This window comes from Cavia porcellus, unplaced genomic scaffold (assembly GCF_034190915.1).
Source record: "Cavia porcellus strain 051 isolate PalLab524CR breed Dunkin Hartley unplaced genomic scaffold, mCavPor4.1 scaffold_13, whole genome shotgun sequence".
Taxonomy (NCBI): Eukaryota; Metazoa; Chordata; class Mammalia; order Rodentia; family Caviidae; genus Cavia; species Cavia porcellus.
In genome coordinates, this window is record NW_026947496.1 from 7,420,176 (window position 1) to 7,444,292 (window position 24,117).

The window sequence follows — 24,117 nt, forward strand, 5'->3', positions numbered from 1 at the left end:
CTCCTAACCGCTCGCAGGGGCGCAGCGGGCGCGGGCAGGTGGCGCGGACGGCGCGGCCCGGGTCCCGGCGTCCAGGAGATTGCGCGGAGGCCTCCACGTGAACGGCGTGGCCGTGCCCAGCTGCACGCGACCTTCCCCGCCGCAGCAAGAATCGTTTGAAGGCGAGGGCGCTTCCTGCAGTGGTGGCCAGGAGTGTCTACTGTTGGGCGTCTGGGCGGGGCTCCCGACTGCTTGCCAACAGGGACCCCCAGGGGAGATAGGGGTGCTGGACAGCTCCTAGGACGCGGCCCCAGGGAGGGGAAGGGGCGCGCCCTGGGCAGATGGACACTGCAGCTACCGAGATCCGCAGGCTGGCCTGGGTGATTTGTTGGGGACGTGGAAGGCAGGAAGGGGAGCAGAGGTGCAGGCACCCCTGCAGCCGGCTGCTTGCGCTCCTTGTTTCCTGGGCTCCATCCCCTGTGGGCTTCCCTGCCTTCTCCACCATCGCTGCTGCCTATGGTTTACCTCAGAGCAGATTTTTTTCTCAAGCCCCAAGCGAAAACCTGTTAAACTGGAGAGGAAACCCTTGCAGGTGGCGGGGGCGGGGGGGGGGGCGCACAGGACACCCCTCACTCCAGCCAGGGTCTTAAGGCTGCGTGCTCCCCACAAAACCCTAGGGGAGAGACAGCCCCTACTAGTCCCCAAACAAGGACCTCCTGGACTCGGAGGCTGCCCCGGGTCAGGACCCCATCGCGGGCAGGGTGGACTCAAACCTGCAAGGCAGTCGGGGCTGGTGAGGGACCCAGGCTCACCTGGGGAGCAGCCAAATTGTCACCTCCTGCCCCATCCTCCCAAGCCCCCGCTCCCTCTCAGGGCTCTGGCTCCAGGAAGCAGGAGCTGTCTACCCATCCCAGTCCCACGACAGAGGCCACAGACCCAGACTCCAACCTAAGGTGGGGGCGTGAGGCAGGGGTCTGGGGATCAAGGTCCATGGGCAGTGTCCAGGCCACGTCTGGGCAGCTCCAGGTTCCCAGTTGGCCTTTGGGCACCGAGCACGTTTTATTTACCCCCACAGAGGATGCGGGAGGACAAAAGAAGTATTTGGACGTCAGAGCTGATTTATATTTTTGGAAGCGCTGTGCTTCCTTTTCTGAAGCGAAGTGATCGCGCCCCATATCCTGAGCACGGCAGGAGACTGGAGTGGGTTTGATGCGTCAGGAAGTTGGTCCCTCGCTGGGGCGAGGGGCCGGCGCCCCACCGAGGCCACTGCCCCAGGAGATATTTATTTATCTGAGGGAGGGCTGGCATGGGGAGAGGACACCAGATAGATAGAAAAGCTGGGTAGCTGGGTAGCTGGGTTAGCACCTCCAGGGCGCTTCGCTGAGAGCCTGCAACACAGCTTCTCCTCTGGCCCTGCCTGTGGCTGGGACCTCCAGGTGCGTTGTTCCACGCTTTCTGCTTTCCGAAGCCTTCAGCCCTGACATCTGTGCCCAGTGCCCCACCAGGCCCTGGGTGGCCAAGAGGGGCCTCCAGCTTGCCTATTGTCCTTGGCTCCAGCAGCATGACAGGTGTGGGAGGGCATGGTCCAGGGGTCCTCAGGACCCTGTCCTGGTCCCCTACTCCCCATAGACTGCTCCACCCCAGCTGCGGCCTCCTTTTTCTGCCTTTAAGTCCCAGGAGCGCTCTCTGCCACAAGAACCTTCCTCTATGCAATTCAGCCCTGGTACCAAAAAAACACTCGGCAGGCTGCAGGCCAAGTCCTGCCTCGCCTGGCCCAATGCTGCCTCCCAAGCCTAAGCAAGCACAGTCAGGCTGGGGTGCACTGCAGGTGGGGCGGGCTCCTGGGAGCTTCTCTCTCCGCATCAACCAGACCTCTGCTCACAGTCCCAGAAGCACAGCCATAAGAAGAGGCCGCTCCGCACAGGGGTAGACTGGACCTTTCCTTCTTTCTCCACACACATCAGACCATCCAGCAGGGTCCAAGAGGGTCAGGGAGTCACCCACAGCCAAACCATGGAGACCCGGGCTCTGCAGATCTCAGGAGGGCAGCTCTAAAAAGAGCTCTGCCCAGGACACCAGTGGTTGGAGAACACAAGAATTAGAATCGAACAAACATTCTGAACTGGGTAGCTGGTGTTCCGATCTGGAGATTTCTGGGCAGAGGAGGGTTCGAAGATGCCAGGGGGTAAAATTTCCAGTTACTCCTCCTCCCTTACCAGTCCCTCACCAGCCCAGCCTAGCTGCTCAGGGCCAGCACGTTTTCTCCTGCAGCTGGAAGCTTCCAGAGAGGCCTCTGCAGGGTCTTCAGTTACATCCACACCTCTGGTGCGGCAGTGCTCGGCAGCTCCCACTTCCACACTTAGAAAGGCCTCCTGGGCTGGGCCGGGAATTTAGCTCAGGGGGATAAGCACCAGCCCCACAAGGTTGTGAGTTCGGTCCCAGAACTAAAAAAAAAAAAAAAAAAAAAAAAAGTTCTCCTGGGGGTTCAAAAGTCTTCTCACCAGGACATTTGGTGCCTAAATAAGGCTCAAAATGGTGGTCACTTTCAGACTGAATTGGGAACAAGCTTTCCTGACCCAGTCCAGGCGAAAGGAAGGGAGGGGTGTAGGGCGCCGACCGCCCCAAGCTGTCTTCGATGACAGCCATAAACTGTCGCGACAGATGTGTCTGTCCTGTCACTAACTGGTTTAGTCTAAGCCATTTCATGTAAAACCCACGAAGCAGAGGAAGGATGCCGAAAACATAAGATTTAAGCCGCAATAATGAAAAGATTTCCTAGAATAAAACACCGATTACAGAACAAAATCAGAGAAACCCAAGCTTGGTGCAGTTTACATTCCCCTGTGCGGGGGCAGGGGTGGACCCACGGGTTTGGAGCAGGAGAAGAAACCCAGACCTAGACAGTCAACCAGCCCGGAGTGGAGGAGGGGACCCATCTCCCCGCAGCCAAGGGCTGTGTTCTGGTTCACCAAGAAGCACCCGGACTGATCCCGATTCATTCAGATGAACTCTACCTTTTCTTCTGGTAAAAAAAATAAAATCAAAATTTTTGTTGTTTACAGGAAGTGAAAGTCAATGGAGGAAAGATCCCGACTGTAAGACTCGAGCTCCAGGAACAGAAAACCGGCCGAAACAAAGCTGCGTTTCAGAGGCAAACGCGAATTTGCTTTCAAACTCTTCCTGCTGGACCCTGTGTAGACCACAGCAGAACACCTGCTTAGCATACAGCGAGCCTCAGGTCAGCCCCCAGCGCCACCAAAATGGCAAAAACAAACAAACAGTAAATAAATGCTGCTAACCAGAAATTGATACTCCACTAGGGGAAAGGATAAGACTTGGTTTGTTAAACACATTCCTACCCAATGGGTTCATAGCTGCCCGTGATGAAATCAAAGCTTGGGAAGGTTTTGCTGCAAGATAGAGAAAGGAGACTTGAATCTGGAGTCCCCTCCATAAGCCAGCTGCAGCACTGGCCAGTCGTGGCTGGCTTGGGGACAGACATTGCAGGGGACCCTGCCAGCGGGGCAGGCAGCAGCAGCAAGGTCTCCAAGGAAGGTCTGGAGGAGCGCCCTTCCTGTTCAGTGTCTTCAGGTCATCAGGCTCTTGTCCTTCTGCAGTTCAGGGCCTGTGAACTGCAGAAGCTTCTAAACCCCTGGAGAGAAACCAGGCTCCAAGCCCCTGGCCCCTGCTCTCTTCGAAGTCCCTTGGCTCTGGGGGGCCTGGCTGAGGAACCACCTCATAAGTGAGATCTCTTGTGAATTTAGAAAGCTACGTGAAGTGAGTACCATTGTTACCTGGAACGGAGTAGAAAGCCTTAAAAATCTCTCACAGTTTAACCAGTTGAATCGGTAGGAGCTAAAAACACAGACAGACTGGGATTTTTTCAAAGGAAATCTATAACTAACTCCCCTTAAAATCCCGTGCCAATTGGAGTTATTTTTTGTAGAGACAGGCTCCACAGCTTCCGTCTATTCCTAAAGAGATCTCTGACCCCACAACAAGAACTACTGTTGTAGGCTACTTCTAAGTTATTTCTGGCTCTGCCTTGATTTTAAGTTTAGTGCCTTATAATTTTGAGTCTGGGCCCTAAAACTTTTTTGAGGCCTGGTATTAAGCAGTACTCCCTGGGATGTTATATACTACGGTTCCCAGGGGCAGAAAGTGTCAGAGGGTCCAAGACTGGGTGATAAAGAGACTGACCAGGTAAAGGTGCCCCACACCTGTTTCTCACCACCCCCACCTACAAGTGAGATAGTTGTCTTCCTTCTCCTCCTCGGCCTTCGCTGGCCGCATGCTCTTCCCATTTAAAACACACACACACACACACACACACACACACACACACACACCCTGGTGTCTGTCCCTTTTGGATATGACCCTCTCTCCCACTCTGCTTTACATAGGTAATTATTTTCAACACTCGAAGCATTGATTTAGCAAGCACCTATTTACTTCTGTATTTAGTCACTTATTTTTCAGTTATTTCATGCAAAATGACAAAAGAAGAGGAAAGAATCAGCATGAAATAAATCAGATCTGTCCCCCTAAAATGTTCACCAATCGGTCAGAAAGAAATTCTTAGAAGGTGGAAACAACTGCAAATCCCCTTCCCCAACCCAATCAAAACATCCCTTCCGGAAAAGAGTGACTTGTTTCTTTTTTTCCTCTTGGAAATGAGTGGTAAACTGAGTTCGACTTGGTGGTGTTTTCTTAGCTGACTTTTGGCTACAATCAGGCCATTTTCGGACACATTCCCATGTAGGTACCAGGGGTGCTCTGGAGGAAGCTGTCGACGCCTGTTCAGCTAATTTAGGTTTTCTTTGTCTAATTACTGTGGAGCTTAGGGAAAAGGAGCCCGGCTCAGGGCAGTAAACTGACACTCGGTCTCCGTGTGTGGTATCCAGGCTGGGTTTGATGGAAAAAGCCTGCTTCCACTCAACTTCAGGTCACTGTCTGGGGCCAGCCCCAGCCCAGCCCCCTCCTCTCGCGCCGCCCTCCTCGCCCGCGAGACCCGCCAGCCCTTTCGCCAGCAGCAGCAGTGCCCGCCGCCGGGCGCAGACCGCGGTGCCAGCCCCGGGAAGCCTGCTCAGCCCTGCTGCGCGTCCAGAGCCTTCGCCGGACCGGCAAACCCATTTGACGGTCTCCAGCCTGGTCCCCTTGCCCTGCACACACCCCTCGCGCCGAGCTCCTTTCCGGAGGCGCAGAGGGGCGCCCGGCTCCGCCGCCCCTCCCCTGCGCTGCCGCGCTCCCCCGCCCGGCCGCCACCCACCCGTCAGCCCCTGTGTGGCCCGGCCCGCGGGTCAGAGGACCCTGCACGTGTAATCCAATAACTCACTGTCGGGCTCATTGGCAACGACGGCCCCAGGGCCGCATCGCGCTCGGAGCGCCCTCGCGGGGAGGCGTCCTGCAGAATAGAGCAGGAGCCCGCGCGCCGGTGGCCCTGCTGACACCCAGGGTGCAGCCCTAGTGACAGCCGCACCTCCTCCCGGATGCCGGCAGACACAGCTACCCCGCTTATCCTCCATCCGCCTTCTTTGCGCTTTTCCTTTGAACAAAGCATGAGTTGAAAACCCAAAAGCAAGTGGCGGTGCAGGCCAGCTGGAGTCCCGGGCGGCCCGGTGTCCCGAGTCCCTCGCGCTGGGCTCGGGGTTCTCCGTCCCAACCCGAAAACCAGCTAGCGAGCAGGCCGGTCCTCCCGCGCCAATGCCCGCGCCGCAGGCCTCTCCGGAAGGAGAGAGGACGGCACTTTACCTTTGGGCGGCTGGCAGCCGGCGTGCGGCCGAGGCCGCGGGGCCTAAAGGGGGTTGACAGCGGGGGGTAGCTCGGGCACTGGGGACGCCGCTAAGGAGGCTCCGGGCGGCACCGGGCAGGCGGACCCTTTGGGCCGGGCCGGGCCGGGCCGGGCGGGAAGGAAGGGGAGGGGCGGGCGGGGGGAGGGGAGAGGGAAGGGGGTGGGCGGGGGAGGGGCGGGCCCGGGCCGGGCGGCCGGGGTCTGGGGTGGGGAGCAGGGGCGCGGGAAGCGGCGGCCACCGGGCTCCCGAGCTGGATTTCCCTGGGGGTGGGGGTGGCGCAGCGCGAGCTGGTTCGTGGTCCGCGCGCTCGGAGGAGGGCGGGTGGGGAGAGGGAAAGAGGCGGCCAGAGGAGCTGGAGCGCGGGGGACCCTGGAGAGCGGACAGCGGAGGAGATAAGAGGGCGGGCGGCGGCGGGGAGGAGGGCCGGGCCGGGCCGGCGGGCGGGGTGGGGCGGGAGGAGCGGGGGAGGGCGCGCGGGAGGGCGCGCGGGAGGAGGAAGTCGCGGAGCCAGAGCGAGCCGCGCTCCTGCGGGGAGACGTCGCGCAGTCCCCGGGGTCCCGGCCGCGGTCCCAGCTCCGGGCGCAGCCGCCCGGGAGGGGTCGCGCCAGGCGGCGCCCAGGCTCGGAGAGGGATGCGCCGCCGCCGCCGCCCGCAGCCCCGGAGCAGCTGAGCGCGGCCCGGAGCGGCCCCGGGCGGGCGAGGGCGCACGCGGCCTCCGGGCCCACCCCGCTCCGGCGTCGCCCGCTCCGCTCCCCGGTCCCGATGACCACCGAGGGCGGCCCGCCGCCGCCCCCGCCGCGCCCGCCGCCGGCCCCGCTCCGCCGCGCGTGCAGCCCGGGCCCCGGCGCGCTGCAGGCCGCCCTGCTGAGCCCACCGCCCGCCGCCGCCCTGGAGAGCGCGCCCGCGTCCTCCGCGTCGCCCGCCGCGGCCCCGCGCGCCCCGGCCCCGGCCTCGGCCCCCGCTCCCGCCCCGGCTGCCTGCAAGGGCGCGGCTGGCGGCGGCGCGGGCGCCAAGAAGGCGAGCTCGGGGCTGCGGCGGCCCGAGAAGCCGCCCTACTCGTACATCGCGCTCATCGTCATGGCCATCCAGAGCTCGCCCAGCAAGCGCCTGACCCTCAGCGAGATCTACCAGTTCCTGCAGGCGCGCTTCCCCTTCTTCCGCGGCGCCTACCAGGGCTGGAAGAACTCGGTGCGCCACAACCTCTCGCTCAACGAGTGCTTCATCAAGCTGCCCAAGGGGCTCGGGCGGCCCGGCAAGGGCCACTACTGGACCATCGACCCGGCCAGCGAGTTCATGTTCGAGGAAGGCTCGTTCCGCCGCCGGCCGCGCGGCTTCAGGCGGAAGTGCCAGGCGCTCAAGCCCATGTACCACCGCGTGGTCGGCGGCCTGGGCTTCGGGGCCTCTCTGCTGCCCCAGGGCTTCGACTTCCAGGCGCCCCCGGCCGCGCCGCTCGGCTGCCCTGGCCAAGGCGGCTACGGCGGCCTCGACATGATGCCCGCGGGCTACGACGCGGGCGCGGGCGCCCCGGGCCACGCGCACCCGCACCATCACCATCACCACCACGTCCCGCACATGTCGCCTAACCCGGGCTCCACCTACATGGCCAGCTGCCCGGTGCCCGCCGGCCCGGGGGGCGTCGGGGCGGCGGGCGGCGGCGGCGGCGGCGGGGACTACGGGCCGGACAGTAGCAGCAGCCCGGTGCCCTCGTCCCCGGCCATGGCGAGCGCCATCGAGTGCCACTCGCCCTACACGAGCCCCGCGGCGCACTGGAGCTCGCCCGGCGCCTCTCCTTACCTCAAGCAGCCGCCCGCGCTCACACCCAGCAGCAACCCCGCGGCCTCTGCCGGTCTGCACTCCAGCGTGTCCTCCTACTCCCTGGAGCAGAGCTACCTGCACCAGAACGCGCGCGAGGACCTCTCAGGTAACTGGGGCGGACGGGGCTCCAAGGACGCCTGCGGTGGGCCTGAGGCCCTGGGAGCAAGCGTGTTTGTCGGAGGGGCTTCGGAGGGCACTGCAGGAACCTAGAGCCCCTGGGCTCCTGGGAGCATGCGGCAGTCACCGCCGATCTGGCGCTCACGGGTGCCCCAGTTCAGCTCTGACGGGGCCGGGAGAGACACACAGGCCTGTGGGGGCTTCTGCCAAGAAAAGGCACTGTCTGGTTCCTCCTGTCTTTTTTTTTTTTTTTTTTTTTAACATTTATTTTGTCTCTGGGATTTCAGGAGGGAGTGTTCTTGTATGCTGGGCTATGGGTAGAGCGGGGAAAGAAGAGTAGGGTTTCAGGGACCTTCACTAGAGGGGAGCTCCCCCTACACACACACACACACACACACACACACACACACACACACCCCTCGGACCACAGCTGATACACAGGGGTCAAGGGAGGAGCGGGACCTGAGGCTTCCTGAGAGCCGTGCTCCCATGGCGGCTTGCAGCAGTGTTCTTGCTGGTTCAAAGGGGGTTCGGATTAGGAAACTTTATGGACCAGTGGGAAGGAGGGCAGGGTGGGGGTATCCTAGACAATTTGAATATGCCTTCAGCTTTATCTGGAGAGTGGAGACAGACCCTTACGCATTAACCCGCGGGGCGCAGATTAAAAACCTCCAGGCTGCAGACACACAAGGCCTAGACATGGGCCCCACTCCTCCGTGCCCTCCTCAGTGGCACCGTGGGGCTCAGGGTGATGCAGGCCGTTGTCTGTGCTGCGACTCTGAGGCCAACTGGAGCGCCAGGGCCAGAAATGGGTCCAAGATGTAGGTTCCCTGGATGGAGAAATTTCCCAAATAGGCCTTTTAAATGCAGGTCTCAGAGGTTAACTAAACAAAGACAGTCTCGGCAGGCAGGACCACACGGAGAGGACTGGGGGCTGACTTAGCCCACTGCGACCCCCAGACTTGTTCCATTTTATGGGAATTTTGAGAAGTAACCCATACAGACATCCCTCACCGCTTCTTTTTCTTTTTCTTTTCTAAAGCGTTACCCCTCTCTGGGCTGTCAATCTTTCCTTCACACTGGGCTGGACCCTGGGCTTGGCTCCATGTCTCCTGGGGCAGGCCTTGCTCAACTTGAACCCAGATGGGAGGTTGGCAGCTGCAGAAAGCTCTAGGGAGAGAGACATGGGGGAAACAAATCCCCGACCCTCCGAGAGGCTGCCCTGCTCCCAGGCCAGGAAAAACTCAGTCACCTGGGAAGCAGGGGCTTTGTCCTTCCCAGAGCCTCCTGCCCCCCACCTCCGCCCTTCCTCCACAGTGAGCCTGAGTAGAGCACCTCACCTGCCAGACTTTGGAGACCCTGGACAGGCACACAGCACCCAGGTCACACTCTTGGACTACAACTCCTTTTTAGGCTCATTGCAGAGGCTCCCTGTTCCCTTCCCCCAACCTTGGCCACATTGCACCCTGGGGACCAGGCACCTGCCAGAGACACCCGTATGGGCTGCTGCCCTGCTCGGGCAGGGCCCCCAGGTGCCACCACCAGCAGCCTGGTGGCTCCACAGACACACGGGCACAGGTACAGGGTCCAGGCCCCAGTAACCATAGGCATGGTTTTCTTGTAGTGGAAAACTAGGTCAGGCCTGGAACGCATGGTGCCAATCGACACTGCTGGGATGACGGGCAAAGCCCTGCCAGGGCCTCCCCAGCCCGGAGCAGCCCAGGCCTCCTGCACCGCTGGCCCTGGAGAAAGTAAAAGCAAAAGCGGGTGTCAGGGTCAGGCTGGGCTGGGCAGAGGAGTGGCCCTGGGGACCAGGACAGACCTTGTCCACTGCTGCAAGCCTGAGGCTTTCTCGGCACCCCTGCAGCCACCAGAGGCCCCCAACCAAGGAAGTTTTCTCTGCTCTCTGAAACCCTAGCTTCTCTGTGGAAGTCTAAAACCTTAGGACTCACGGCAGGCAAGAGAGATTGCAGCTTTCTTTCCTGTCCTTTCCTTTCTTTTTCTCCTGAGGTTAATTTTTGTCACCATCCTTCGGCACAGGGAACAATTCACACCACCTCAATCACTGGTGGGTCAGTTAACTGGAAAATAAAACTCAAGAGGTGAGGGCAGTACTGTGGTTCTGAGCAATTCGGATTCGGATTCAGGGCCTGGGAGCCTGGGTTCATCCAGAGATGAAAGGAGAGACGCAGAAAGTCAGGAGCACAGAACACTCCTTAGGGGGACCTCAGGCTGACTTCTGTGTGCATCAAATCAAAGCAAAAGCATGGCCAGAGCGTCAGGCTGAAAGTGCGAAACCAAGGCACGTGCAGAGCTGGGTTTCCCTCCTGGGTTTTAGCGAGGAATCCAAAGGCGCCACTGCTTTAGTCCGAGTCAAAACCAGACACCGCAGAAGGGCATTTCAGCAACAGGACACTGGGCCGTCAGTGGTGCCTGCCTCTCTGAAGAGATTTTCCTTTCTTCCCCTTTCTTCTTTCAGTGGGCCTGCCCCGTTACCAACATCACTCCACTCCAGTGTGCGACAGAAAGGATTTTGTCCTCAATTTCAACGGCATTTCTTCCTTCCACCCCTCGGCCAGTGGGTCCTACTACCACCACCACCACCAGAGCGTGTGTCAGGACATTAAGCCCTGCGTCATGTGAGCAGACGAGGCCACCTCTCTCCTCGCCTCTCCTCTCTTCTCCCCTCCTGACCTCTGCTGAGGGGCGGATAGGCACCAAGAGACGACTTCCACAGATGACACACTCCCCTACGTGCACAGGACAGTAGTAAGTAGCACCCCCACTGCTTAGCAGAACCCCAGGACCGTGGCCTGCAGCTGAAGGAGGCGGAGCCCTTGGCAAGGTAATGCCCAGACCAGGAAGATCGACCCCAAACAGAGGAGAGCTGAGAAGTTGCCAAGCGTAAGGAATAAACCTGTAACTCTGGGATCTTCATTGCCTTCTGTAATCAGGGTCCGAGAAAAGCAGACAAGTTGTGTGTATGTGTGGTTTTCTTTATCTATGAAAACTTGTGTGCTTTTCAAAGAGGCAGTGTGCAAAACACAGGCTTCCAAGAAAACCTCATCACGCTGCCCGGCTGAGAGGAGCGTAGTTCACCCCAGACACCCCCTTTGGATACAGATGCCAAAGAACACTATGAAGAAACCATGTAGAGCCAATGCCTCTAGTTTAAGAAAGCGGTTCTAAGTATTGTGCCAATACGACGTTTTTACAAGGTTGTTTTCTACCACCATATTCTAAAGATATTTTTATGATCTTCGTGTATACTCACACTTTGCTTGTATTTTAAAAGGAGGATATATTTGCACTTATGTATACTTTTACAGTTTGCCAAAATATTTTGATGTAAAATTTTTTTCAATAAAATGTATATAACAAATAGTTGTTTTAGGGACCGATTTCCTTCCAGGATCGGCGGCCTGGTCTGCCCCTTCCCCCAGCACCGTAGCTCTGCCCGCATCCCCCTCTGCGTGGTGTCATCGCGTGGGGTGGGGTCTGGGCCTGGAGGAGCACAGCTCGGCTTCTGCCTGGGGGTCTTCCCAGGAGCCAGAGACAAGAGGGGACGCCCTTTATTATTCTTTCCTCTGCTTTGCGCTCACTTTTTCTGCCGAAACAAAAATCAGAAGGTCAGAAGAAAGCCAGGCAAGATAAAGATAAAAAGAGGCGAGGGTCTGAGGCGAGGAGATCACGTTTGGGGCTCCCTTTCCCGTGCGCCAGAACTCCTGCCTGGGCTCTGCGCTCTTGCCAGCGCCGCGGCGGCCGCCCCCAGGCAGACACCGGGGTCCACGGCTGGGACTGGCCGGCCGGGGCCGCCGGGAGGCCGCGCGCGCCACCCTTTCCGCCCGGTTCCCAGCAGGAGCGCTGCCCGGCGGCGGGGAGGACGCAGAAGCGCCCGGCAGCCGCCCTGCCTGTGGGTGCCAGGGCTCCGGGACCCAGCACTTCTCCACCGCCGCCCGAGGCGTGCTTCTCTCTCCAGCTCGGGCTGGACTCCTGCTTTTGCTTCTGCTCTGCTGAATGAAAAGCACGCTTTGGTTTGTGGCCCCGACAGGTCGTCTCCCTCCCAGCCCAGCAGCGGAGCCGGCTCCCGGGGTGCGTGCTCCCGGAGAGCTGCAGGCCAGGCTCGGCCGGGGTGGTGCATCTTGCTTCCCAGAAATCAACCATCTTCCTAAACCTCAAGCTTTCTTTTTGTATTTTCCAAAATTAGGCAGTGATTTAAAAAAATTTTTTTTGTCTCTCTGTTATCATATTTGCATTTAAATGGGGCTTTCTTTTTCTTTCTTTTTTTTTTTTTTGTCTTTTCTTTCATACCGAGCTCCTCGGGGGCCTGCTATAAATTATGAAGTCAGTCTCCGAGTTTGCTCCGACCACAGTGCTGTGTTTACATTCCTCCCGAGGCAGCCGGCATGGTCGTAATTTATATCCTAAACACTCGGACGTAACTTGTTTACACAGAGGATGACAGCGCCGCCGAGCGCGGCCGGGCGCCCCCTGGTGGCCGCAGCGCGGCGGGTCGGAGCCGCGAGGGCCTGGGCCACCCGGGTGCGGACGCCGCTAGCTAGCTAGCGCGGTTCTTTCTGCCTTCGCAGAGCTGGGTCTCTGCCCCTTGGGCCTCATCTCTATTGTCTCATCCTGAAACACAACCAGGACAGTCGTGATTTCACAGGGCTGAAATCCCGGCTTGCAAACCCGTGCTGCATTAGCTGTCTGCTAAGATCTTTGTTTGGTTTCTTTTTTAATCCAAATCTGTTTTTCTCCCTTAAAGATACGCACACACGCATACATATGCATTTCTTTTCCCTTTTTCTTCGTTCTTCCACTGCATTTCTCCTTCCTTCATTTTATTTTTTATATTTTGGAAAAATATGTAAGGCTGCAGTTGTAAATGTCCCTCTAATCTCGATAGATTTTGAAAAAGTGCTGTGGCGGCTTTGGAAGTGAAAACAAACGAACCAACTCAACCAGGGATAGATGCTCTCATGTCTTCTCCCTTTTAGGATGCCGGGGTCCCACTCAGAGCGTTGCCTACCCTAAGTGTCGTGTCTGCACCCCAGAACATGCCCCAGCTCTTGCACCAAGTGTATTTTGAAAGCTCTCAGTTTCTGCACTGGCAGAAAAAAATCAATTATACAAAGACAGTTGACTTTTTGCGGAAGATTTATTGGTGTTTGTTTGTGCCTTTGTTGTCCCTTAGGGCTGTGCAATGAAGGAGGAGGACAGCAGGCAAGCCCTGAGCTCGGCCCAGGGCCTGAGGCGGCTGTGTTCCTGACTGGCCCGTCATCTCGGTCCTCCCATCCCTAGGGTGTGGGTGGTGTTCGATGGCCCTCACAGTAACAAATGTGAGATGATCTGTTTATAGAGAGGAAAGGTTTATCTCGTCTTGCCTGGGAGGTTTCTGTCCGTGCTCAAGACACAGTGGGGTCATGTGGCCGGGTACACCACTCATCTCAGGTCAGACACTGTAGAGGGCAAGGGGAGGAGGGGCAGGCCACCCCCAGAAGGGGACACCTGGGCTGGGACCAGGCCTGTGATGCACAGGCCTTGGAGCCATTCCAGACTCAGAGCCCAGTGTAGGAGCTCCATCCCGGGCTTGCCGCTCTGCCGCACTGGAGCTGTTTCTGGCTTCGACCCGGTCTGATTTGGTTTACGTTGTGCGTTTCCCATGCTGCCCAGGAGAAGTCTGAGTCTGACTTCAGTGGGGACTCCCAAACTGCAGGGGCATCTGTGTCCCCAGGGCTGGGCAGCCACACACTGCAGAGCCTGCCCCCCTGCCAGCTCAGTGGGCTTGGGGCAAAAGAAGACAGGAAAGCAGGAAGGAGAGACAGAGAGACAGGGTGGAAGTAAGGAAGGAAGAAATAAAGAAAAAAGAGAGGAAAGGAAGAGAGGATGGGAGGAGAGGAGAGGAGCGGGAAGAACACAGAAACAGAAACAAAACCTTCCCTAGAAGCACTGATGGCTTTGCTCCCTTTGGTCCGTTGGTCCAAGGACCAGGCTGTAAAAACCACAGTCCGGAAGACAGTTTGAGAGATAGATCCAGTCACAAATACAGTAGTTTGTTCACCCAAATGACCCTGTCACTTGTGACTGGCCCTGGGAAACACAGGGCCTAGTTTTGAACCCCACACCAGAAAATACAGTCTCCCCATTTTTTTCAAAGCTCTGAGAATGCTTGATTTAGTTTAGTAAATGTTGCAGAGTCTGGTGGAATCACCAAGTCTCCCTCCTAGTAAGTACTTCGTATTAGTAGTCTTAGTACTTACAGCAGTGATGTCGGAATTTTCCAAATAAAAGGGGGAAGCAAGAGAAAAGAAATCCCTTTATCAGGGTTTTAAAAGTCCTAGAGTCTAAGAGCAGGCCAGGAGGGGCTGTGACCTCAGAGCAGCAGTAATGGTGCCCAGGTGTGAGGAGTTAGATAGGCCCAGACCGTGGGCAGGGAGATGGGAGGAGGAGGTGGAGAGGCAGGAGGAAAGGAAGGGAAGAGCATGAGCAAGAGGAAGGAGAGGGGGAGAGAAGCAGAGGAAGAGAGGAGAGAGGGAGAGATGGAGCGGGAAAGGAAGGAGAGGGAGACAGCAGGAGAAAAGACCAAGGGAGATGGACAGAGGGAAGAAAACAGAAAGGAGAGAAAGAAGGAAGGAAGGAAGGAAGGAAGGAAGGAAGGAAGGAAGGAAGGAAGGAAGGAAAAGGAAAATGGGCAGAGACAGGAGAGGAGGGGAGGGGCGGGGAGAGCAGTGCAGAGGAGGAGCCTGAGCACTCCGGCCAGCCCCATCCCCAGTACGTCCCAGGGCACCAGGCAGGCCTCTGGGGTGCAGGGACCCCCGCTGCTCTCTGCTCGCCTGGATTCTCCTTGCCCAAGCTTGCATTTTCTGAGCTGCACAGCACCTTCGGGAGAACCCCAAAGTGTACCCCTGGCTTCCATGGCTGCAAGTGGAAGTCACATTTCTGGGGAAATCTGTGGTCAGGAGACGCAGGTCAGCGGCAGGAGCAGGCTCAGGCCTCAGCAAATGTCATCTCGGACTCGCGGATTCCTAATTACTGTGCATCGCGGTGACTCATTCCAAACAGTCACTGCTTACTTAGAATGGAAATATATTTTAATATATTTTATCAGGACGGAAATATACTTTACCCAACCTGCCTCTATGAAACCCTATCTTGACAAGGGAAAAGACCACAACTGTAGATGGGCCGGGGAGGCCCTGACGTACAGACGCCAAAACCTTCAGGGAGACAAAATGAAATGCCTGGCAGTTCCTTTGGAGTTCAGCTGATAAATATGCAGCCCCCGGCTCCCCGGGGACCTGTGTGACCACCATGTGATGCAGAGTCCGGGCATCCGTGGCCCCTGCACTAGTCCTGGTGGCACAGGCATATTGGTGAGTGGACAGAGGACCCTCTCAGGGGCGCCGGAGCCAATGTGGCACCGCTGTGCCTCTGGAGGCTCTCGATGCCCCAGCCCGGCACAGCTCCTTGTTGCATCCCAGGGGCTGTAACTTGCGCCCTGCTGAGGTCACTGCTGAACAGCAAGACACTGCCCAGAGCTGGCCACGCACTGCTGCCATCCAGAATCAGAAACCACCTTACTTCCAGGGTTGGGGCTAGAACTCAGGGCCTCAAACACACTAGGCAAGAGGTGGACCGCTGAGCCCTGCAAGCTCTTTATACGGCTCCCACAGGCCTTGGGGTACAGAGAGGAAGGACCGGCTTCGTGACTCTCTCCTGGTGAGCATTGGGCTACTGTCCCACCTGCCCTGAGCATGTAGGGAGCTCCCAGGGACAGTGTGACTGGGTGAGCGGGGCCAGAGGACCTGGGAAGGTCTGCTAGCAGCTGCTGTCCAGCGGGAGGGTGGAACCAGACTTGCTCTCAGGACAGCACTGCCCTGCTGGCTTGACACACAAGTACCCATCCCTGCATCAGGTGTCTGCAGGAGGATTCCAGGGACAGGCAGTCACCTGCCAGATGCTGGCTTTTGGGATGACAGGCTTTTTGGCACAGCTACCTGGCAGCCGAGTGAGCGTGCAGTAACCCAAGAGCTATAAAAAGACCTGCATGGCCATGGTGTGCTACGGCCCTTCTTGGCCAGAAAAGTCAGCTCATCCAGGGCGAGAGCTGGCCTGGTTCTATAACAGCTCCCTGGAACAGGCAAGATGGTGCTGCTGCTTCTTCTGAAATCCTTGGAGGACGACAGCTCACAGGTGAGAAATGCAATCATGGGCATGTTTGGCTAAGGGTCCCTGCATCCTCCTGACTGCACAGCTGGCCCTGTGTGTAGGCTTCACAGGTGCCACTCTCATTCCCCACCTGACACCAGCATCTCTGGGTGCTGAGGTGCCCCAGGAGATGCCAGGCCGGGTTGAGGGTGGCCTCGTAGAGCTATGTCCCCTTCACCACAAGTGCCAGGTCCACTCCCCGGCCCTGCAGAAGGGGAGGCCAGCATGCACTTCCAGGAGTCAGCACAGGAGTCAGATCCAGGCTTCTTCCTCAGAGAAGAGGGCACCTTGGGGAAGGCAGAGGAGGATGGAGCCGGGATGCAACAAGGGGCAGAAACTGGGCGGCTGGGGTTCCGTCTCTGGGGGAGGTGCCGGTGATGCTGGTGAAGCACAGCAAGCAGGGAGCCCCGAGATGGCTGCCGAGTGGCCGCGTAAAGGACCTCAAGCCACTTCCACAAGGAGTGGAGGTGGGTGTCACTAACCTTCTTCCCACATAAGCAGCTGCCTCTGATCCTACAGCTCAGCCTGGCATTGCCGGAGCCTGGACCTAAGTCTACCGAGCTCCACATCCTGGAGTCAGGCTCCTGGGAAGGAGCCCTGGTCCACATTCACTGTGCCCTCTGTGGGTGTTGGGGATGTGTCAGGGTGGATCTGAGATGCAATCCACAGCAGCGTTGACAGCCCCACCCGCCTCCAACAGCAACTGTGCAGACCTCTGCAAGCCCAGTTGTGTCCAGGAGCCCAGGGGTAGAGGCCGACGGGAGGGAGTCACGCTTAGCCAGCTCCCCAACCTGGGAGCACAGCTGCCTTGCCCAAGAGGGGAAAGACAGGATCCACCCTGGCAGGGGCTATGCGGACAGGGCGCCTGGGGCCCCCCATGTCCAGTGCAAGAGCCTGCCCTGGACTCCGTCAGTCATGAAGCAGGGCAGGCTGGAGCGTTGGTGCCGCGGTCTCATGGCCTCTGGGGAGCCGAAGCATCCTGGGCCCTTGGAGACATGGTGCCAGGGCCCCGCGGGGACTGTGGGTGTTCCGTGTGCCCCGCTGACCTCGGAGGCCCAGGCGCTGCCCTCTGACTTCTACTGCAGGAATCTCTGCTTCTCAAACCGGAGCAGAGGCTGAGTCACGAGGGTTGTAAATTTGGAAAACGAGATTACAAAAGAAAGAAGGAAACCACAATTCTATTAACCATTATATGGGGAACAGGACCAGGGCTGCTTACAAACTTCCCTTTTTCCTCCCCGAATTGTCAGTTTGGGGCTGACATTGGAGGAGGCTTTGGGAACAGGCCGGAGGCGGCTCCAAGGTCAGGAAGGGCGAGGGGAGGGGGCTACACGGATGGTTTGGTTCCAGTGATTTTATTTATGTTCTCATCAAAGCCCAGATGAAAATGTTACATCTGATTAAACTACTGGGGTTTGGGGATGAATTAAAGTATAAGGATGCTTTTGGAGAAATAGACACTAAAAAGCTGAGAGCCAGTGTTCTGGGTGGGAAAGAAGGATCTGATGAACGGAAAGCCCGTGACCACCCTGGCTCGGAGGAGGGGTGAGGGACCCGGGCCTCAGTGAACTGTGACGGGGAGACCACCCCACGGTCTTGACTTTGCCGTTTAGAAAAGCAGCCCCTGAACCCGAAGGCGGCCAGGCAGGCGGCCTTGTTTTCCTGTCCCCTCGGCAGTGCCCTCCAAGCAGGGCTGTCTTGTCACTGCCTTGCTCGATATTTTCAAATCTGGCCTGCAGCAGAGGCCGGAGCCACAGAAGCACAGCCCTTGGGTGTCTTGTTTGGTTTGGAACTGTTTAAATGTCTGCTGCGTTTCCTTCGACAGAGAGCCCGGGGAGACAGTCCCCAGCTCCCTGGCAGCCACCTCCACCCCCATTCCCATTGAGATCCACTGTCTCCAGCTCCCCATCACTCCTGGCAGCCCCACACACGACGGAACCTTTCCCTCCACGCTCTGACAGCAGGCCGCTGTGACCTCACAGCATGCCACGGCTGCAGACTCACTGCCCACGCCGTCTTCCACCTGGTGCAGGTCAGATCCAAGATTTATAAACGCATCCACCTGGGAGCCCGGGCACAGGGACCGAGAGCAGGCAGAGAAGCCAGTATGATTCTGACAGGCTGATGGAGAGGGGTCGGGGGCTTAGCTCAGCAGAGAAAATGCCTACTTGGCAAACTCGAGGTCGTGAATTTGATCCCCAAAAAGTAAATATTACAAGGGCTGGGGGTGTCATGTAGTGTGAAAGCCCTGCGTGCAATTCCCGGGTCAAAATAGAAGAAATAAGCCAGGTATCTGTACCCCACATCCCAGATGAGCAGCAAGCGCACTTCGAGCGTCGGAGTTGCAGGAGACCAGAAGTCGCAACTGTCTGCTTGTATGATGGCATTGCAAAGAGAGGAAGGGGCCGTATTGCTAGCCTGGGAAAGTGTCCAAATCCAGACCTCCAAGCACAGTTTCCACTGAATGGGTGTTGGTTTACACTATTGTGAAGTGGAACCATTGTTAGGGGAACCATTGTAAGCCAGGGACAAAGTGTATGTAAATAAAGTTAACGTTTAAATTATAATTTTGATGTGCACAAAGCAAAATGCAACTTTTCTCCAAGTCTCCAGCTGGTTCTTTCCTGTTTATTCCTATGGACTTCTCGATAAGACCTCAGAGGTCTTACTGAAGCGAGCCGAGACTTTGCTTAAATACACACATGCATGCGCGCGCGCACACACACACACACACACACACACACACACTGCTGGGTATAGGAATGAGCATCTCAGCTGATCTGCTACAGAGGAAGGATTCCTGATCTGCTTGGGAGGGCAGCAAGTGGCAGTGGCAGTGTTCAGCTGTCCCCAGGCCGCTGCAGGTGAAGGCAGAGCCCATGCAATGCCACGGCTGGCAGCTGCTCGGTTCCCTGTGGCCTCACGTCCCCTGGCTGCCTGCCTCGGCCTTGGCCTGGGGACCTGACCAAGCAGAGTTGTGAACCCATGGAACACGGCAATGAGCTCCAGCAGGGAAACCTCAAGCCACTGGCTCTGCAGCTTCAAACACGATCCTGTGGCTTTGGGTTTTCTTGTAAGAATCAGAAAAATAAATAGACTTTATTTGTATGTCAATGCAGCACTGCAGTACAAAAATCAGAATCTTAGGAGAGTATGCAAGTGGGGGGCTGGCGGCAGCCACTCGGACCCCAAAAGAGTCAGCTACTCACCCATCAGGTGAGTTTGGAAGCAGTCAACACTTGACTGGTCCAGAAAATAACAAATCTTCCTGGGCTGGACCAAGCTCCAACACAGGAGTGGAGATAGAAGAGGTGGAGGAGGAAGTAGAGGAGGAGGTGGAGGAAGAGGTGGAGGAGGAGGAGGAGGTGGAGGAGGAGGCTGAGGAGGAGGTGGAGGAAGAGGTGGAGGAGGAGGTGGAGGAAGAGGTGCAGGAGGAGGAGGAGGTGGAGGAGGAGGCTGAGGAGGAGGAGGAGGTGGAGGTAGAGGTGGAACTCTGCCACCTTGCTTGATCTGCCGCTGGCTGCACAGAAAGCAGAGTAGCCTAGGGCAGTAGAGGATGGAGCAGGGGACCCTGGCTATCCTACTGGGACAGCTGTTCACATGGGAATTCTCGTCACCTGTACTAAGGGCGTATGGCACTGTCTATAAAAGGAAATGAGACTCGGGGACACAGCACAGCTCACCAAAGGACACAAGAGGCAAGTGGTTTCTACACTGCAAGTTTGGCCTTTTGCCCTCAAGGATCCAGAGAAGGGACACGGGTTTTCCCACTCTCAGGTCCCTTTTAGGATCTTTGCTGAGCCATCCTGGCCAAGTGGGAAGATCTGGGACCACTCGCAGCAGTGGTTCCCAGCCTGAGAAGATTTTTGCCTTCCAGGAGCCATGCTGAAACAGTACTAGGGGTAACACCGTAGGAAGGGGGGTCAGTAGTGATATACAAAGTCCACAGATGGTGCTGAGTACCCCATAGTACACTGGGAAGCCCCCCACAACCTACAATGCTGTGCTTCCAGAGTCCTACAAATTGCCAGAGCTTGAGAAACTGGTCTCCCAGGGTAACAGAGTCAGACCTTCTCTGCAATGGTCAAGTGGCGCGTGCCTTTCATAGCTGCGTGACATCCTTCACTTTAAATGTCCCCTGTCCCATGGTGAAGGGCAGGCTCTGCTAGGTTCTTGCCATTACAGGTTGCATCACCAAATAATTGCACAGTACTCAAGAAACTCCCGCAGCCATGGTGTCAGTTACCACAGTGAACCAGAATCCAAAGATACTAAGTGGAAAATTCCACAAATAAATTATTCAAATGTTTTTGTGCACAAGCACATGCTGCTCTGAGTGGTGCAATGAAATCCTCCTGGGGTGGAAATTATCCCTCTGGCAGTGTGTCCACCTCATGTACCTCACCCACCCGTTAGGCACTCAGAAGCCACTGGTGTGGAGTGGAATGTCGCAATAGCATGGGGCCTGGGTCAAGCAAGCTTTATCTTACTTAACAATGGCCACAAAGGGTAGGAGCAGCAGGGTTAATGAATTTATTCGAGAAAACCTTTATAATTGTTCTATCTTATCAGCAGTTATTGTTAACCACTGTGCCTAACTTATCAATCTATCATAAGCATTCATGTACAGGGAAAGAGCAGTGTGTATAAACTTCTGTAGCACAGTCCAGAGACACACCCGGAACGAGGTAGGAGCCCTGGAATCTGGGAGCATCTCCTGGAAGAAAAGTCCTCACACTGCTGCAAGTGTGCACAGCACGTGAAAGATGGGGAGTCATCGAGTGCAAAGGGAGGCTGGCCAGGACCTTCGACATTCCTGCACTGATAGCAAGACACACAACACAGCACAGCTCAGTGTGAGACGGGACTTTGGAAACACAGGTTAGCGGTTGTCTGGGGCTCTCGTTGAGGTGATGTTCGCAGGGTGCCCGGGCTTACTGTGGGTTTTAAGGTCCTTCTCAAGGCAGCTAGTCCATAGTCCTTCCAGAGTGATCTCAGACACTGTTGTGGGGTGAGCTGCGAGGGCCCCAGGGGACTGGAGAGCAGCCCCTGATGGTGAGGGCTCATTCTCCCCCAGATGACAAAGGGATGCCTCTGACACTGCTGCTTCCTGGTGCACCCCTCCTGGGCCTGCTTACATCTGGTGACTCCAGAAACCACAAGCCAAACTCGGAATAACCCAGCCAGCTGACACGGGAAGGATCGGGACGCGTGGGCAGTTGGACCCAACGTACTTTTCATTTCTCTTCCTCTCCCTGTTTCTTTCTAATGTCCACTGATTCTGCGAGCACAATTCGACTGAGGTGGATAGACACAGACTAATCCTGAGCCCAGGACAAGTTAAACTTTGCTAAAGCTACTTCTTTTTTTCATTGCTACATAAAAATTTTAAAGCCACAATAATTGAAATTTGAAAAAAGGAAGCAAATTAGCTTTGATCCCACAATTCCAAGAATTTAAGCAATGCCATAAACAGGGAGGGGGTAGTGAGCCCATAAACCTGGGAAAGGCACAGCCAGCAGCGTTCCTGAAGGGAGCTTGAAATCCCAGAAGCCCAGACTTTATGTAAAACGCAACTTTCAAATGTTGGCCTACATTTGTAAATCTTATGCCAACTACACCAACACATCTGCAGGTTCCTTGCAAACCGTGGGTCACCATATTGAAATTGTTGGCGTAGAATTTTCCTCCAAATAAAGAGGAACAGATGAAATTGATGTTGCAGCTGGATATTTTAGACTTTCAATGATCAAAACGTACTTGCAAGAATATTCTCAATAGTAGACTAAGTAATAGACTATAATAATAATGTAACTAAAGAAAGAATTTGGTCACTCAAAACTACTCAATATACATTTATTTTCCCAGAAAAATATGTCTCCGTCTGCCTGAAAGTCACATGCATGCAATTAAAAACTCATCTTGAACAAGAGAAGCTACAAGGAGAGTGCTGTACCCCAAGTGATGATGAAATCGAGATTATTAGGCAAGCAATGAGGTCACCGTGATTCTGGGGCCAACTCAGCTGGAAGAAGCCTTTTGGAAGGGTGATTAAGTCATTAAGGATAATTTTAAAAATCCCTTTTCCGTGCTCAAACCACAGGATCTAAGTCACACAGCCTTTCAGAAGCGAATGAAAGTGTCCATTAAATGTGGAGTGTTGGGCCCTCACTTTTGTAAAGATGTCCCTGTCTTTTCCCAAGGGGAACACAGCAGGCATCTGCCGGGCCTCGGGGTTGTAAGCCGACTCACTCATAATGCCAGCTCCCTCGGGTGCAGGACTTTATCTGCCCCTTCCCTAGTGGCCCCAGCCAAGCAAGCACACCCAGCTCATCACCAGGCCAAGGCCGAATCCGAGCATCTCTGCAATTGTCACTTCTCACTGACCGCCTTGGTGTCACAGAGGGAAGGCGCAGGGCAGGAGTGGTGGTGACTCCGCCCGGCCTGGTCAGTCCTGATGTAGACTGGAATTTTCTAACGCACTGCTAACCCTGAGGGGGACCCTGGAGGTCGTCCCCACCCCCAGATGCCAGGACGAGCCCCCACCCCCACCCCTGTCAAGCCCCCAGACGATTTATGAAGTACCTGCTCCTCAGAGGTGATTTCCTCCTGAGCTTACATCTATCGCCACCCGAATGATTTGCTATTGAGGATGTGCAGACAAGTAACCCTTGAACGTAAAACAGGGCAACCCCAAGTAAAGATTTATTTTCAGCTCCTGTGCTGAGCGCTTTGAGGCGGGCATTGTCGATGAGGTGCTAGCCAGGTCCAGACCCACACAGCTCCCAGCCCTGACTCCAGGCCCGGCGAGGACGCGAAGATACTTCTGTGACTTCCCAGCATCTTCTGGGGAGGGAGTCGAGACCCAGGCTGTGCGGTTTTCACAGGCAGGACCCATCTGGAGCTCTTTCCTCCCTGCGCTGTTTTATGGCCAATCACAACACGGTCTCAGCAGCACTGCCAGGAGATGTGTGCCCTCTCCCTGCCCTCCGCCCGCAGTGGGACCCCAGGAAGCCCAGCCTGAGGCTGCAGATCGTTAGCACCTGCTTCATGGGGCCCCAGAGCGCACCCCAGGCCCAGAGACTCAGCAAGAAACTCAGGTCCAGAGCTCTGTCCAGCCCCTGCATGGAGTGGATTCCCAGTGACCTTGGTCCTGCCGCTGACCTTCCAGTCCACGCTCACGGGCGGCCTCTTCCCTTTCCTGGGTCTTTTTCCTCCCTCAGAGCGAAGAGCTTGGGCTGGGCCAACTCTAAAAGTCTTCTTGGCTCTCACACTTGTTAGTGGAGGGCGAGAACTCCCGTCTGGGCTTTCAAAGCAGGAGGCTCTCGTGAAATCTCTGCGTGGTAGAGGGTTTGCCTCAGAACATGTGAAGCCCTGGGTTTGAAAGAAAGAAAGAGAAAGGCGAGGGAGAGGGGAGAGTCAGGGGAGGGAGAAGGGAGGGAGGAAAGAAGGCAGGAAAGGGAAGAGAGGGAGACAGAAATAAAAAACAGAAACAAGAGGAACAGTTACAGGAACCCAACCTGGTCCAGATCCCAAACCCGGAGAGATTTGAACTGCGCCACCCAGTGGTGGCCCTCGGGAGTGACTCACATGACACTGAAGGGTCTCTGCCAAGGAGGTCCCGGCAGCTCTGCACGCTCCTGGCAGAAAACCCAAGTCACGTGTGGTTTGTCACATTCACATCAATACTTTTTATCTTTCTCATGGTTATTACCAAACACTGCCAGGTGCCCAGCACCCCAGCAGGGGCTCTCTGCACACTTTCTACAATCTGTCCAGTGATTGCGTCTGTAGTTCTTAGAGCTGAGGAACGAAAGTTGTGGCAGCTGGAAGACCGGGCCAGCAGCGTCACAGGGCACAGCCTCAGTGCTCATGGTGGCTTCAAGCTAGGAAGCCTCACCTCCTTCGAACCGAGCTGAGAAGGAGCTGAATAGGAGCTGCCCTAGATGTGCTCAGAGCAGCGCTGCCCCAGGGATTTCCAGGCGCTGCTGGGGGCAGGATCTGGGCCCACGATGATGCACAGCACAGTCTCCTGAGACCCTCGCAGGGACCCCAGTGGTCCACAGGGCTCTCCTAAGAAAAGCCACACTCCCATCCTCCTGCCTGTGGCATCTCTGAGTTGAAAGAACCAAAGCTTCTGGCTGCATCACCCCAAAAACCAAGGAACTGGAGACCTGAGGGACAGCCACAGGGTCTAGGCAGGCTC

General features: G+C 56.5%; 1 protein-coding gene across 1 annotated transcript; it reads left to right on the forward strand.

Moving 5' to 3' along the window:
- The first annotated feature begins 6,219 nt into the window (after positions 1–6,219).
- Foxf2 (forkhead box F2) lies at positions 6,220–11,087 on the forward strand. Its single transcript, XM_063259787.1, has 2 exons — positions 6,220–7,692; positions 10,183–11,087. Exons 1-2 carry the CDS (start codon positions 6,534–6,536, stop codon positions 10,344–10,346), a joined length of 1,323 nt encoding a protein of 440 aa, XP_063115857.1. The 5' UTR covers positions 6,220–6,533; the 3' UTR covers positions 10,347–11,087.
- The last annotated feature ends 13,030 nt before the right edge of the window (positions 11,088–24,117 follow it).